The 16,747-nt window shown below is 35.5% G+C and overlaps 1 protein-coding gene across 1 annotated transcript; it reads left to right on the top strand.

Annotated features, from left to right (window-relative positions):
• Positions 1 to 6,235: 6,235 nt before the first annotated feature.
• Positions 6,236 to 10,536, top strand: LOC132037083 (laccase-7-like). Its single transcript, XM_059427539.1, has 6 exons — positions 6,236 to 6,400; positions 7,296 to 7,447; positions 8,079 to 8,323; positions 8,903 to 9,031; positions 9,130 to 10,089; positions 10,190 to 10,536. Exons 1-6 carry the CDS (start codon positions 6,302 to 6,304, stop codon positions 10,318 to 10,320), a joined length of 1,716 nt encoding a protein of 571 aa, XP_059283522.1. The 5' UTR covers positions 6,236 to 6,301; the 3' UTR covers positions 10,321 to 10,536.
• Positions 10,537 to 16,747: the final 6,211 nt, after the last annotated feature.

Here is a 16,747-nt window from a genome sequence, read left to right as displayed (position 1 = left end):
GCCAATTCTAATAAAAGGCCCAGTTGGTTTGTGGTCCAAGTCTGGTTTAGAAGACCCAATGTGAGGGTTGGACATAACAGATCACTTTCCCTTTTTGTTGTTCTTCATACCATCGATGCCTTTGTCTTCTTGTTGTCTTCTTCCTTAACAAATTCATCACTTCTGAGTAGATCATCATTTGATTGTATAGAGTGTATTTCAACAAAAATACAAGTAAAATTTCCTATATATTTAACTTCATGAAATATTAGAGAATAATTTTTTTCATTGAAAATTTGTATTCACACCTTTGATTAAAAAGAAATAGATGTATCAAGTATCAATGACTAATTACTTTCTTGTATAGAAATTTTTTATTTATTGTTCCGCGTCAATTTATCTTACACTTAATTACTTATGAAAAAACTCATTCAAACAAGTCTTAATTCACATATTAGTTTTGGTCCGTAGAAACCATTAATGGAGATAATAAGAGAGAGCTTGATTATTTCAATCACGGCTTGTGACCCAAGAACTCCAGGACATTGAGTTATTCCGCTTATGACTTTCACATACCATTTCCACATTGTCAACCATTGGCATTATACCTTTTGTTGGTAATGTAATGACAAAAAACATGCATTTCTTATGGATCCCTTTTTTAACCTACTTTTTTGTTTTCTTTAAAAGTCTCACATAGGAAGGTGTAAAATCATTTTGAGCACTTTATATTGAACATCTTTCTCATGAGATTAGTTGAGTTTCCTTCATATTCATTGAGTTGAAATTTTGCAATTACTAACGTACACCGTCATTGTCCACTCGTGCTCGTGATAAGTGACACGCGTGTGGTGTAGCTTTTTTATTCTGGTTTTATTTTTCTGACCATTTTCAAGTACAATTTTAGCACCTGGTAACAACTTCAGAATAAATCTTTGTAATTGCTCTACAATAATTTTTTTAACAGCTCTAGAACAAATATCCTGTAACAGCTCATTGAATATATTCCGTAACAATTTGATCTCCGCAGGAACTATATGCCAGCTCAAATTCATTTTATAACAGTTCTAGCATTTTGCCTATAAAAACAACCTAATTATATGAAATACAAGTCACAATAATATTCTCTCAAATTTTACAATTTAAAATAGTAAAGTAAAAGTATTATGAAATAGCGGCTAACTAGTGTTTATTTTAAAAGTCTAAATAGAATGAGATTAATTAGAAAGTCGAATTACATATTCTAACCCAAAAAAGTTCATTTCGAATTGATTTGAGAAAATGAAACACATGTGATTTAAAGAGATTAACAGCCTTTCCTTGATCTAGCTAAAGAGACGTCCCATGCATGGGGAAAATGACAAGTAAACCAATTATCTCTAATACTATTCTTAATTTTATGAAACTAGTTAAGTGTTATTACTAGTTAACTCTGTCTGTCTTAATCCTCCCCCCACCCTAACGAACGCATACCCACACACTTAAATAACACAAAAAAGAACTTAAATCCCAATAGCAAGTGACCAATCATCATCGACCTTTCATTTAGTCGTTTGACTATCAATTTTGGTAAGAGCGTCTACCAAACACATAACGAACTATATAGGCTAGCTACCTCTTAAACATTTCTATCAACAAGCAAGCCATTGGGAAATAGCTTTCATGAAATCTCATGAGAATACATATAGTTGCAATTTAGTAGTGGAAATTGAGACGCAATCAAATAAATGTACGTAACCCGCTAGTTTCTCTTGTTTAAGTTTTTCGTTACCGGGTTACATGTATGATAGTTACCAAGTACTTACTCATGTTGAATTAAGTTCTTAATTATGTTTCTTAAGTTTACGACTTTTTACTCAAGCATTTAATTTTACTTGACAGATTCAAAGGTATTAAACAAAAAGGATAACTACTACTTACATTAGTTGGAGGACGGATTAGAAAAAGAATTTCCCTTGTTTTCTTTTCCTATAAAATAGTTTGTGGAACACAGGCTAGTCTGACACCGCTTATTTTGATTCGTTCATAAATATTTAAGGAAAATATTATAATTACTTAAGCGATTGAACGGTATTTTTCTCTTTTAGTCCGAAAATTGTCTTTTTATGCTTCTTTATTTCACCCATCATGTATTTCTACAAATTGATGAAGGACAAATTTTTTAAGAAAGCAAGAAATACTAGTAGATATTTACCAGAAACACGTGTTAACACCAAGCATGTCATTTTTCCTTAATTAGGACACTTATGATAAGTGAGATCCAACTCATTCCCAATTTATATAGTAATTTATTTATATTTAATTCGATTTGTGCCTACTTTTTAAAATTGCTGAAGATCCCCCAGCTGGAATATGATGTGTATTATATCAGATCTTGACAATTCTTCGTTGAGTATTATTGGAAGGAAACGTGAAATTTGGAATGAGATTTTCTCAGTTAATATTCTCTTCTTTTCCTTTATTATTATCCTCATGCCCGGCCAGTTAGGTGTCTAATTTTTGTCTCAATTCAAAGAAAAATGGGATTTGTTGAGTAGTAGAAGCAATGTTTTGACACTTCAACTGTTTTCCTGCTCCCTCTATATGATTTGGTCCCTATCCTCTAAATGTCACCATATTCCAATATTCAAATTAATAGTCTTCTAAAGATATTTGAAGAGAAGATTACGATTAAGTACAAGTAATAATTGGCTGTGATGACATCCTTGGAGATGTCAACCAAGAAATCACTTTTTACTGAAATTGAATAAATAAATAATATTACTCCCCATCCCATTTATGATAATAGTACGTACGTGAAGCTTAATATGTTGCTCCTAAATATAACTAATAAGACTTGTATAAGCAGAAGTAAAAGAAAATATTAGAACAATGGTTGAAAATTATTTGACAGAAAACTTATCACATTAAAGTTAATTTTCGAGAGTACTCAAACTAATCCAAATTTTGAAAATCATAAAATTTGATAAAATAATATCATTATTGAAGTATTTTCTAATATTCTTAAACGTTTCAAAACAAAACGAATAGTCGAACTCGAATATATCATAAACTAAAAGAAAAGAAGTGATATTTTCTAATATCTTTACTCTTATTTCCGTGAGCATATTATTTGACCATCCATCAACCATATAGTTTAATTTTCATTCTAAGACAGTGGGAGTCCACGAGGAGCCCGTTTGGATTAGCTGAAAAAAAGTGGGTTTTAAGTGCAAGTGCTTAAAGTAATTTTAAGTGCTGAAAGTTATTTTATAAATAAGCAGTTACAAGTTTGAATGCAAATGCTTAAAGAGTTTTTAGAAGTAAGGGTAGTATTGAAATTAATAGAAAATATAGGGGATAAAAGGATAAAATTATTGGTCAAACCAAAATGGCTTTTAAGAAAAAAAAAATTAAGGTTGAGTAACTTCTTGGTTTTGGCTTATTTTAAACACTTTTTAACTTAATTTAAACTGTTTTCTATTTTTATCAAGCACTCAAATAAGTTAAAAATGACTTATAAGCTGGTTACACCAACTTATAAGCCAATCCAAACAGGCTCAAGGTAGTTGGCGTTTGCACATCACCTGACTTAGTTCTTTGCATGGCGGCCCCCTTCCACAAAAAGTTGTGCCACACTGTGTCGGAAAAAAATAATCGGTAACATGGATTGGTAAAACTAAAATTAAATTATCTGCAATTAATTTAAATTAATCTCGAAATATCCCGTCAAATAAGCAGCTTAAAATTAAGGAGGACTTCAAAGAACAAAAACTTGGGAATAATAGAATATGCGGATAAATAATAAAGCCCTCAATATATTTTCCTTTCATTCCTAATTACATATTTTGGTAATTAATTCAGTTCCAACAAACAAAGAGTATATTATATTATATTAGTTTATAAGTTTTGAAAATATATGATCTACTGAAAATCTGCAATAATTACGAAAGAAACTAATTGTGCTAAGCTAGATTTGACTCGGTATATGGTCTGGTGTATGAGGTGGCGTCTTCTTTTAAATACATGCATGTATTGACTTATATGAAATATAATTTTTTCTTTCTAAAATATATATAGTAAAAGATGTTGGAACTTTGGAAAATTATAAAGAGAGGTAAACGGTAACCTGCTTCCTCTAGTAAGTTGAATGATATGCAAGTGGAAATTAATGACGCGTGCTCGTTCCTAATTTTGAAAGATTATCTAGTCTAGTCTAATACTTCACAGTTATTAATTACGGTCTAGATATTTCTATATTCACAAGTATATTCGTGTTATCCTTGAATTTCCAAAAGAAGATTGTGAATGGCTAATTAATACAGAAATTACAATTATGAGACAATATTAACATCATAAATCCTACGTACTCCATATGTCAAAAATATTATGCTTGCACTGACGTAAATCTTTATATAGTCTTCTATTTTTTAAGAAGATTAACCCGATAAATGGAATGAAATTGAGAGAAGTGAAACATGTAACCGATTCTAAATAGTTTGGGATTGAAATATATATTCCGTTATTTTACAATTATTTATCTGTGAGATCTTACTTATCTTGCGAATGGAGGATCAAAAACGTTTTACAAATTAGTTCTGAAAGAAAATAGACATTCTCCCGTGCATATTGTATCAAATCAATTAATGCAAAATCTGCATATATAATTATTTATCGCTTAACTATATATAGTTAAATCACTAGGTGCGAGTATATATTTTCCGATAAATACCATCTCTCCCTTGGCATTGAATATCGAAGGCCGGAGGGAGGAAAAGATCAATGCAGAATATGTACATTGATAATACAAATTGTCAAATGTGTAGCATGAATGACCGACTCACGTCCTTGACCAAGCAAATTACTACTAGGTTGTATCGTGTAAGGTGAATGGAAATTAAACTTACTGGTAACAAAGTCCTATGATCCATTTAATATTGCTTAGTCAATATTATTCGTTGGTTAGTATTGCGTGTCAAATGAGATCCATACAACATTTTAGATTACCTTAATCTAGAAAATTGCCATATTCATAGTTTCATACGAGGATGTACTTTAACATGTATAACGGAGTACTTCATTTCTAATTTATCCCTTTTGTCTATGCCACTGGATTGAGATCTCTCAATCTCGAATGGTGCTTCCTATTTTACTCCATAAATAGCATAACATTTGTAAGCAACAGCGTAAAAAGAGCTAAATTTTGACAATGTATTGGGATTTGGGACTTTGTTGACTCTGTTTTTCCATGCTGGCCTTGGCCGGTAGCCCAATTTATGTAAATACATATATTATGAACAAATATCTATAGGGAAAAGTTTGAAATTCTTTTAACCTTTTACGTTTCTTTGACTAAATTGTTGTACATATATTTTTATTTCATTTACGCGAGTAGTAATACTTAGAATATGTACCACTGACAAAGGGAGGATAGACGGATTTCTTCTCCTCTTAATTAACCAGAGGTCTCAAGTATTTGAAGAAGCGTTTTCCTATCAATGAGTCATACGTGACTTGAATATGTAAGCTCTAAATGTTATGTGGTTAAAAAAAACACTTAAAGAGTACTTCAAAAAAATAAGCTCTAAATGTCATGTCGTTAACAAAAACACTTAAAGAGTACTTCAAAAGAAGAAGAAAATAGTAAGCACTTCAGCAATTCAGTAGAATTGAAGTCTGGACCAAGTAAAAGTCATCTACCCCCTCTATAGGCAATAAAAGATAGCTAAAGAAAAATTAAAGAATGCTAGTTACAAATGTCAATAGAACCTCAACTACTAACGACAATGGAAGCTACCTAATCTGAATAAAAAGAAGCTTATAGGAATTAAACCATTGAGAAAACTCTGAAAAACAAAATAGACGAAATAGTCAAATTGAACATAGATGTTCTTGTAGATAATTCCACAAAAAGACAGGTTGAAAGTCTTATTCAGATTAGTACTTATTTGATGGCCAACTCAAGCTGTTCTATAAGGAACCTTTGCTAAATTATTATCTACAAATTTTCAAATGCCCTCGTTTTGCATTAAACAAAGTCTTCCACGTAATCGTGGAAAAGTTTGGCAAATAATTAGATATATCAAGACCCTATGGAAAACGAGATTAGGGAAGGTGAAATAATTGTTTTTGCTAGGATAAACAATTCCACTAAAAGAATAAAAGAAATAAATATATTACGTATACATTCTTGATTAGAAAGTAGGTGCCGCCTGTGGCTTTTGTACGTGTATGAACTCCTCCTTATATAAAGGCATTCGTTTCTCATTTTCTCTTCACCTCACATTCTTCAAGTTCTATAGCTTTACAAATTGAATTGAAAGTGTTCTTGTTTTTAGAGGAAATGGGGCATCAAGTTTTCTTGTTTGCTTGCACCATAATAGCTCTTCTAGCTTCTTGCTCCTCATTGGTTTCAGCTGATGTTGTTGAGCATTCTTTTCATGTATGTACTAGTAATTTTCTTTATTTCCCATGCAAAATAGCTAGTCAACTCTTCATAAAACCTTGTTTCATATAAATGCATATATAGCAATTTAGATTTTTCATAAGACCATATTTCCTTTTCAAGTTCCTTTTTGGTGATTAGACGACTTTTAGTTTAACTTTCGTTTAAACCAAAACTATATATTCCCTCCGGCTCAATTTAAGTGGCATACTTTTCCGTCATAGTGATTTGTCCGAAAATGAATGTCATACTTCTTCAATTAGAAATAAATTTACTAACTTTAAACTTTTCATTTTATGTTAATGGAATGATTTTTAAGCACACAAATGTTTATGAATTGTTTTAAATCACAAGTTTCAAAAGTCTTTCTTTCTTATATTTTGTGTCCATTAAAAAACCGTCACGTAAATTGCGGCAGTGCATGGCGTATTATTTTCATCATTTCCTCCTTGAAGTCTAACTTAAAATCCTACTTCAAACTATAAACCCGACTGCATTGCCATTATACATACTAAAATAATCCATCTATAGATATACTATACACATACTCATGTATCGACCGAGATTCTGACCATGTCTTCCACTTGTTACACCTCATCTAAGTTGAGTATTTAAGAAAAATGGCAAAGATAATATGTATTTGGTAGGACTTCTACATATTTAATGTAGAATTTAATTATTTAATCATATACACTTACAATATACACTTACAATTTTACATTATTAGTGTATCTTAACCTGTTATGACAGGTTACTTGCCTTATCTTTCAAGTTATCATCTATCACACTTATATATCATGATTGACAGTATAAAAAAGATTTACGCTAACATCGAATAGAAGTAAACTCTTTAATTAATGTATTGCTTATGATATTGGTTTTTTATATATAGGTGCAAAACCGTACCATAACGAGACTGTGCCGTAGACAAGTGATCACTGCTGTAAATGGAAGTCTTCCTGGTCCAACCATACGCGTAAACGAAGGGGATACCCTTGTCGTTCATGTCTTCAACCATTCACCTTACAATCTCACTATTCATTGGTAAGTTTTTCAATATTTTAATTAGAGGTAGAGATAGAATTTGAAGTTTATGGATTCTGAACTTGTCACCAAACTCATATACGTAACTCATTTTAGTTATTGAATTTGATTAAATATTTATACATATTTAATAATTTTTTTAAGACAAATACAACGTTTAAGCAAAAGCTACTGAATTCGTCTGAAAGACGTACATAATATTATAGCTCCGTTCCTTGTTTTAATATAGGAAAATATTTATACATGTAATTTAATTTGTTAAAGAAGGAGAGAAACAAGAATTATAAGAACAACCACTATTTTTATTTTTGTTAATTTTGGTTTCATAATGTTACACTTGTGCAAAGTACTCCTAAATATCGCAATTGTATTGATAAGATGTCGTTTTACAGAATCAAATCCTGGAGTTGAAATTAAGGCCATTAACATAAAAAGTCAGATTCAATAATAGTAGTAATAATATATAATCACTAATTATTTAATACCTCTGTGGCATTTATCTTTATCAGCCTATCACCCTCCAATTTGTTAAAAGAAAATAGTTGAAATAATTAGATAATACTATCATTGCATAATCATGGAATAACTTGAAAAATTGATAAAAAAAACTAATGAAAATTAATTTATGCAGGCATGGAGTCTTCCAGCTATTGAGTGGGTGGGCTGATGGACCCGAATTTGCGACCCAGTGCCCGATCCGACCCGGACATAGCTATACCTACAAGTTTAAAGTAACTGGACAAGAAGGGACTTTATGGTGGCATGCACATGTATCTTGGCTTAGAGCCACAGTTCATGGTGCACTTATTATTCGCCCTAAAAAGGGTCACTCTTATCCTTTCCCTAAACCTTACAGAGAAGTTCCTATCCTCTTAGGTAACTTAACCTTCTTCAATATATCTTCACAAGTTTTTACAATTATGAGTTTACTTTGATATTTAGTTAGTAACCAATAATGTTTCTATGTTTACTTTAGGTCGTATTCTTTTAATTTGAAAAACATTTTTGTCAATATTATATTAAAGCAATAATTTGTGCTTAGTCAAGGTTCCAAAAGTGAATCTGGACAAAAACTACATTTTTTAGCTTATTAAGAAACTTTCTGCTACTACTCAAAAGCAACGTATTTTTTTCTTAAAAGTTTGACCAAACATATCAATTCTCTAAAATAAGCACTTTTAACTTCCCAAAAGATAGGTCAAACATGCTATTATGGACATAATATTTGAATATCATATAGTCAATCCCAACTTATTTGAGATTGAGGCATATAAAGTTATTGCTGCACTGAAGTTACCACTACAAGGATAGACATGATATGCATGGAGTGAAATTTTACCATCGATAAAACTAGCAAATGCAGACGTATGTTTTCTTTTTACTAATGAAAGGAAATTTATTGAAAGTATTTTAACCAGCAAATGAATAAGTATATGTGTTGAAATGTAAATGCAGGAGAATGGTGGAATGCCAATGTTGTGGATGTGGAGAATGCAGGACTAGCAAGTGGTGCTGCGCCTAATAACTCTGATGCTTACACTATCAACGGCTGGCCAGGCGATCTTTACCCTTGCTCTGTTAATCGTGAGAATTACACACCAACCACATTTAATTTCTTATGTACCCCTTTAGTTCTATTTTGTTGTCATGCTAACTTGGACTTTCTTTTTAATTTCTATTAGAAACGTACAAGTTGAAGGTGAAACACGGGAAAACATATCTCCTTCGTATCATCAATGCTGCACTCAATAACCAACTCTTTTTCAAGATAGCCAACCATAAGATGAAAGTTGTTGCGGTTGATGCTGCTTACACTGACCCCTACATCACGGACGTAGTCGTCACTGGGCCGGGCCAGACGACCGACGTCCTCTTGATGGCCGACCAGATCCCGGCATCCTACTACATGGCTGCTAACCCCTACGCTAGTGCAGCCGGGGTGCCATTTGACAACACCACAACTAGGGGAATTATAGTGTATGAAGGTGCACTACCATCAACACCCATAATGCCAATTTTACCAGCCTTTAATGACACACCAACAGCCCACAAATTCTTCACTGATATAACTGGGCTTGTAACTGGGCCATTTTGGAACCCTCCACCTCAAAAAGTGGATGAGCATATGTTTATTACTATTGGGTTGGGCCTAACTGCGTGTGATGGAAGACCAGGAAATGCAACATGTGCAGGCCCAAATGGGCAAAGATTGGCAGCTAGCATGAACAATGCATCTTTCCAGTTTCCAGACAAGATTTCAATGTTGGAAGCCTTTTTCTATAATGTCGGTGGAGTATATACTACTGATTTCCCAGACCAACCACCATTGAAGTTTGACTACACAAATCCTAATAATAGCAACAACACTGCTATTATAATGACCACAAAGTCCACAAAGGTGAAGAAAGTAAAGTTCAATGCCACAGTTGAGATTGTGTTCCAGAATACTGCTTTGATTGGGATAGAAAATCACCCTATTCACTTGCATGGATTCAACTTTTATGTATTGGCCCAAGGCTTTGGCAACTATAACCCCGCTGTTGATCAGAAAAAATTCAACCTTGTCAATCCACAAGAACGTAACACAATTGGCGTTCCAGTTGGAGGATGGGCCGTCGTTAGATTCCGAGCTAACAATCCAGGTAAATATATAACTAGTAGAATTTAGATTAACTATTATGTTCTAGGATATTTTAGATGATGATTGATATACTGTTCTAATAATTAATGTGGAAAATGCAGGTGTATGGCTGATGCATTGTCATTTGGATGTTCATTTGCCATGGGGTTTAGCCACATCTTTTGTTGTTGAGAATGGGCCAACACCATCAACTAGGCTACCTCCTCCTCCACCAGATCTACCTAAATGCTAGATTCTTAATTTCCTTCTTTAATTTTTTTTGAGTGATTTATATGATTCTTGTTCAGTTTCATTTTTACCAATTGTATAAGCGAGTCATTTGCTTTCTGGTCATTCTTTGTCTTGTTAAACAAATATGGTTGTATTTAATTATCATTCTTTGATATTGTGTTAAGTGTAATGTATGAGAGTAGTCTTTGATTATGAATAAGATGATGTCTTTGGCCTTTGGGATTCCCATTAAATACGAAATACTAGTTATTTTACTTTCAACTCTGTTTATCTATACTTTCATTGTAGAGAATAGGGGAAGAAAAAATAAAATTTGGAGAGATCTTCTGCTAGCACAATATCGTTAATTAGGATTGGGAAATTCAACCAAAAAAAGAGAAAGTTTTGAAAGATTTGAATAGGAGAAGTCTATTAAGGAAGAATGTTTTCTTGAATTGACCGGTTACAAATGTACAAAACCATCTCTTTTTATAATTGTCTAGTTCTAGATATTGTTCCATATACATATATATAAGAAAAATTTAGTTATCCTTATCTTATAACAAGACTCTAGAATATCTTGATATTTTTTTAAGTACAACAAATATCAAAGATATTACTCTATAACTTTCTACAGGTTCTACCTAATAGCTAGGATTTTTGTAACTCCAAAAAATGAACTTTATTTTTTCACATTCATCACCAAATTAAGGGAAGTTTTGGTGTTCTGCGGATTAAACTTGGCTCCAAAATACTTGAAAAGCAGACTGTGCACGACTGTATTGCAGGGTCCACTATTATAACTTCACATCATAATCCAAATGAGCAGTGCCACTAATTTCACTTTCACACAAGTTATGATCATATGATATGCATTTCACGTGTGGTCATCGTGCAGCATTATTTCTATTTATCTTGTCTAAAAAAGAATGACAAAATTATATTGAAAAACAATTCATCATATTGTTAAGGATAAAGAACAAGTAAAAGTTTATGAACATTATTTGTAATTAACTTCATTAAAGAACTAAATCTGTCAGATTTCCTTATAAAGATAGTTCCCAGTAAACACAATATTACTGAAAATTCTAATGATATTTCTATTTGCTGAGGTAATTAAGTGCCTAGTCCTTCAAATTTTAGAACTTAGTAATAGACAATTTAGAAAATCAAAATGAAAGTATTACTATCAAGAAATAGAGACTGACTACATTTTTATTTCAGAAGTCTAACTAGAATAAGATTAATTTGATAGTCTCATTTAGGGGTGTATATGGACCGGGTTGGTTCGGATTTTTTAAACACCAAACCAAATCAATTGCGTCGGGTTTTAAAATTTATACACTAAACCAAACCAATAAAATTCGGGTTTTTCAATCTCAGGTTTTCTCGGTTTTCTCGGGTTTTTCGGGTTGTTTGGTTTTCTCGGGTTTTTCAGGGTTTTTTTTCGGAATAGTCTTGATACAAAACATATAACTTTTACTTCAAATATTTCTTTAGTCCTAGTAAGATACAATTATATAATTAAGGTGTTTCTTAAGAAAATAACACAAAAGGTGAGAAGAGTGATGACATTGTATTAAAATATTCAACAAAAGCTAATATAATCGGTTAAAATAAATATTGCTAATTAACAAGCCGTAAAAGAAAATGACCATAATCTAAAAACACTAAGTCATGCTAAAATAAGTATTACTTACATGACAAAGAAAAAAACTTAAGTTATGTATTTTTACTCTGTAAATCAATTATGCAAAGCTAAAGAATAGATATCCAACATTATTGTCATTCCTAGTGGTAAATTGAATTTCTTTTGTTAGGATTAGTGTTGAGTTAGTTTTGGTTTGGACTTTATTTGAGTTACTAACATTCATAGGATATAAAACTTATTGACATTCAAAATTCTAAGTTCAAGCTTGAATAATATGATAATAGATAAAAAATTACGAAAAAAACTTAAGAAATATTTATAAATTACTTTACAAATAAATATTTTTATGTATAAAATGTTTTAAAAATTGAATACATGTAATGTCGGGTTGGTTTGGTTCGGTTTGACTTTTTTTAGTTAAGACCAAACCAAACCAATTATGGTCGGGTTTTTTTTTTCCAACACCAAACCAAATCAAACCAAACCATTAGTCGGGTTTTTTCTCGGTTTGACTCGGTTTATCGATTTGGTGCGGTTTGTCGGTTTACTTTGTACACCCCTAACCTAGTCTCATTATATGGTTGTATTTATATACATCGAAATCATAGACTAGTAGACAAACAATAAATACATAAGAAATAAATCCTGGACAGACAAGAAGCCGAGTCCTAAGTTGACGGGGAGTCGGGGATTATGACGAGCCGGTACCCACTTGCAAACTGCATGTGGCTCGCACACCTTGAGTTTGTCACACAAAAACTGAAAACGAGCCGTCGAAAGAAGCTTAGTAAATATGTCTGCCACTTGGATCTTTTGAAGAAAAAAATTGAACCATCAGATCACGTTTGATAAAAACTTTTTATAAGAGGTAGGTAGCCTAGTTCGTTATGTGTTTGGTAGACGCTCTAAGCCAAATTGAGTGTCAAAAGAGATCTCGATGATGACTAGTCACTTGATTGGTATTTAAGTTTATTTTTCGTGATTGTTAATTCATAATTGTATGTTCGTTAAGGTGGAGGGAGGATTGAGAAAAAGAAATAACTAGTGGAGTAATTAATTTCATTAAGTTTTGTATACGGGTAAAACCGAGGACACGAGTACGCTCGGTTTCCCGTTGTCATGGTTATGCTCGGGTGAAGCACGACCACCTCACCGGGATCGAGGAGCTCGAGGTCGGGCCAGTACGAGGCGATAACGGAAGGATGATTGACTGCCATTAACAGAAGACCGAAATATCCGCCCTCGCTCCGGATATTTCGGCGTCAATCTCGGCGACGCGGTTTGTGCATTTACTTGCTTTATTTAGAGTTGTACTAGGTCGAAACTCTCTCTACTATATAAAGGGAGGCCTCCATTCATGAAAGGGGTTGGCGAGAAAAGTAGTAGAAAGAATTCATATCAACAATCATAAAAATATATAACGTCAGTTTCCATCTGTTCTTGAGTTTTACTTTGCTTGTGTTTCTTGGTAGCTCGTAACGAAAGGACACCGACCTCGGTTCCCTAGCTCGAAGTCATACGTATCCAGCACTTGGTTAGATTTGATTCTTTATCCATTTCATTATATATCACGATATTTAAATCCTTAATTGAATTTAGCCGCATATCTTTGACACCTCATATAAATTTAACTGTCCTACATTTTAAGGTTGAACGGTTTGGCGCCCGTGTGGGGCCTTAGATATTAGTGGCGGTTCAATATAACACTTGTGGTCAAACTCGATATTTTACACTTGTTCTTTAGGGTTTGATTTCAGGTATACAGGAAATGTCGGATTCACATTCTGTCAACTTCCAAGTGGAACCGAGCCATCACGAGCATGACGACGGGGATACACCGAACAACAACGCGCCCCCCGTTAATCCAGCTCAAGTCGGTTCATCGGTGGGAAACATTCCGGTCGGTGAGGATAACAGGGTCATGCTGCAGTAGCTCCAGAACCAGTTAGATATGGCCATGGCTCGGTTGCGAGCTGACAGAGAGATCATAGTGCAATTGCAAAATCGGAATCGGGCACCGTGTTGCTCCATCGGAACCGACCCGAGGATACGGAGGAAGACGGGTCTCTCGGGGTAACGATGGACTCCCGGCAAAATACCGAATTGAAAAGAATGCTCGAGGAATTGACCAAACGAGTTGAATCCGGTGAAAAGAAGATAGAGGCGAACGATAAGAAGGTGGAGAACTATAACTCGAGGGTCGATCAAATACCGGGGGCTCCGCCAGTGTTGAAAGGGCCGAATTCAAAAAAGTTCATTCAAATGCCGTTCCCGCCAAGCGCGGCGCCGATGAAAATCCCCAAAAGATTTCGCATGCCCGATATCCCGAAGTACAACAGGACAACAGACCCGAATGAGCATGTAATTGCATATACACGCGCTATCATGGCAACGACCTCGCCGATGATGAACGGGAATCAGTGCTACTTAAGAAATTTGGGGAAACCCTGTCGAAGGGGGCTATGATTTGGTATCATAACTTGCCCGAGCACTCTATTGATTCATTTGCCATGCTCGCTGACGCTTTCGTTAAGGCCCATGCCGGGGCTATCAAGGTCGAAACCCGAAAGTCAGATCTATTCAACGTCAAGCAACGAGATGACGAGACCCTCCGCGAGTTCGTGGCTCGATTTCAAATGGAGCGCATGGACCTACCTCCAGTTACGGATGATTGGGCCGTTCAGGCTTTCACCCAAGGGCTCAATTCGAGGAGCTCGATCACATCAATGGAACTGAAACAAAACCTGATAGAATATCCGGCAATCGCCTGGGCTGATGTGCATAACAGATATCAGTCGAAAATTAGGGTCGAAGACGATAAGATTTTGAGGGCCGCTTCAGTGTCGTGGCATTCCGGTAAAGGAAATGATCGCACGAGGAGAGTGGTGGATCGAGATTCCAGGTCGTCATATGACAGATACCAGCCGTACCCACTCGATCGAAGAGGAAATGGGCGTAACGCTGAGTCGGGCAAGATTGATAAGAGAAGCGATCAAAGGAGCGATCGAGGTCCAAACAACCGTGGGTTGGTAAGCAGAAATGCTATCGATAGAATTTCGGGGAACAGAGAAATTCCAAGGTTATCCGAGTACAACTTTTGCATCGATGTAGCTACCTTAGCGGCGGCCGTTAGCCGAAACAAAGAAACAAAGCATCCGAGACCCATCCAATCTGACCGGAGAAGCGGGACAAAAGCCTTATCTGTAAGTATCATCATACTCACGGCCACCGGACTGAGGATTGTCGACAGCTTAGGGAGGAGGTGGCCCGTCTGTTCAATTTAGGGCATCTTCGAGAATTCTTGAGTGAACGAGTGAAAAACCATTTTAAAAACCTGGATTCCAACAAGCGAGATAGACGGAAGAGCCTCGTCGGGTGATACACATGATCATGGGTGGAACCGACGTGCCCATTGGACCAGTGATGAAGCGCACGAAGATCTCCATAACGAGGGAAAAGCGTGTCCGAAGCGATGATCCCGATGGTGCCATCACGTTCGATGACGAAGACATGGAAGGCGTTGCCAACCACATAATGACGCACTGGTAATCTCTATCCTTGTCAATAATGTTAGAATTAAACGTGTGCTGATTGATCCAGGTAGCTTGACTAATATCATCGATGGAGAGTCATCGAACAGTGCAGGGCTACTAGATCGCATCGTGCCTGCCATACGAGTCCTCGTGGATTCAACATGGCATGCAAAACGACCAAAGGCGAGATCACTCTACCAATCGCATGGCAGAATTACGCAACGGACGAAATTTTATGTGACGAAGGTGATATGGGATATAATGCGACCGCCGGCAGACCGTGGATTTATCTCGTAAGAGCGGTCCCTTCGACTATGCATCAGATGTTGAAATTCCCGACCCCAGAAGGTATCAAAACCGTCCGTGGTGAACAGCAGGCTGCAAAAGAAATGTTCGCGGTTGAAGAATCTGCTAAGACCGTAAAAGCTCTAGATCGGGTGGAAGGGAAGAATGTCAAATAGCAATCACAGACCCCGATCCCGGAATCTTCGAAAGATCGGAACGGGGACACGCTAGATGATGAGTTAAAGTTCGGAGTACCGAGAACTTTTGTGGTGCCCGATGATTCTGACGCCACCAAGTCCACCGTTGAAGAGCTCGAACAAGTGACGTTGTTTGCCCATCTGCCAGAAAGGAAAGTATACCTGGGCATAGGGTTAACACCTGAACTCAGGGATAAATTTTCTGAGTTTCTTAAAATTAACTCCGACTGTTTTGCTTAGTCCCATTTAGACATGACAGGTATCCCACCGGACGTGACAATGCACAAGCTGAGCTTGGATCCGAGCTTTTCCTCGATCAAACAAAAGCGAAGGCCGCAACCCGAGGTAAAGCATGCATTCGTCAAAGACGAGGTAACCAAGCTGTCACGACCCAACCCCGTAGGCCGTGACTAGTGCCCGATCTGGGCACCCAAACACACCTGTCAAACAGAGCCACAAACGGATGGCTTATATATACGAATATCAAACACTGTCTCAAATTATATCAAACTGTCGCAAACACATCTCAAGCACAACTGCATATATATCAAAGCCGACAAGGCTATCAAATGGCGCAACGGCCCAAAACATATACAAATGCAAGCCGACAAGGCTGCCCGTAACGGGATCGCCCAAACACAACATATACAAACACAATCGCATACGTAATGGGCGTAACCCACATACATATCCACGTACCTCTAAATGTACAAACGGAATCATATGACGACAGGCCCCGCCGTACTCGAACAAATGTATTCAAATGCAACGACGAATATATAC

This window comes from Lycium ferocissimum, chromosome 11 (genome assembly GCF_029784015.1).
Source record: "Lycium ferocissimum isolate CSIRO_LF1 chromosome 11, AGI_CSIRO_Lferr_CH_V1, whole genome shotgun sequence".
NCBI lineage: Eukaryota > Viridiplantae > Streptophyta > Magnoliopsida > Solanales > Solanaceae > Lycium > Lycium ferocissimum.
This window is presented reverse-complemented; position numbering and strand designations above follow the sequence as displayed.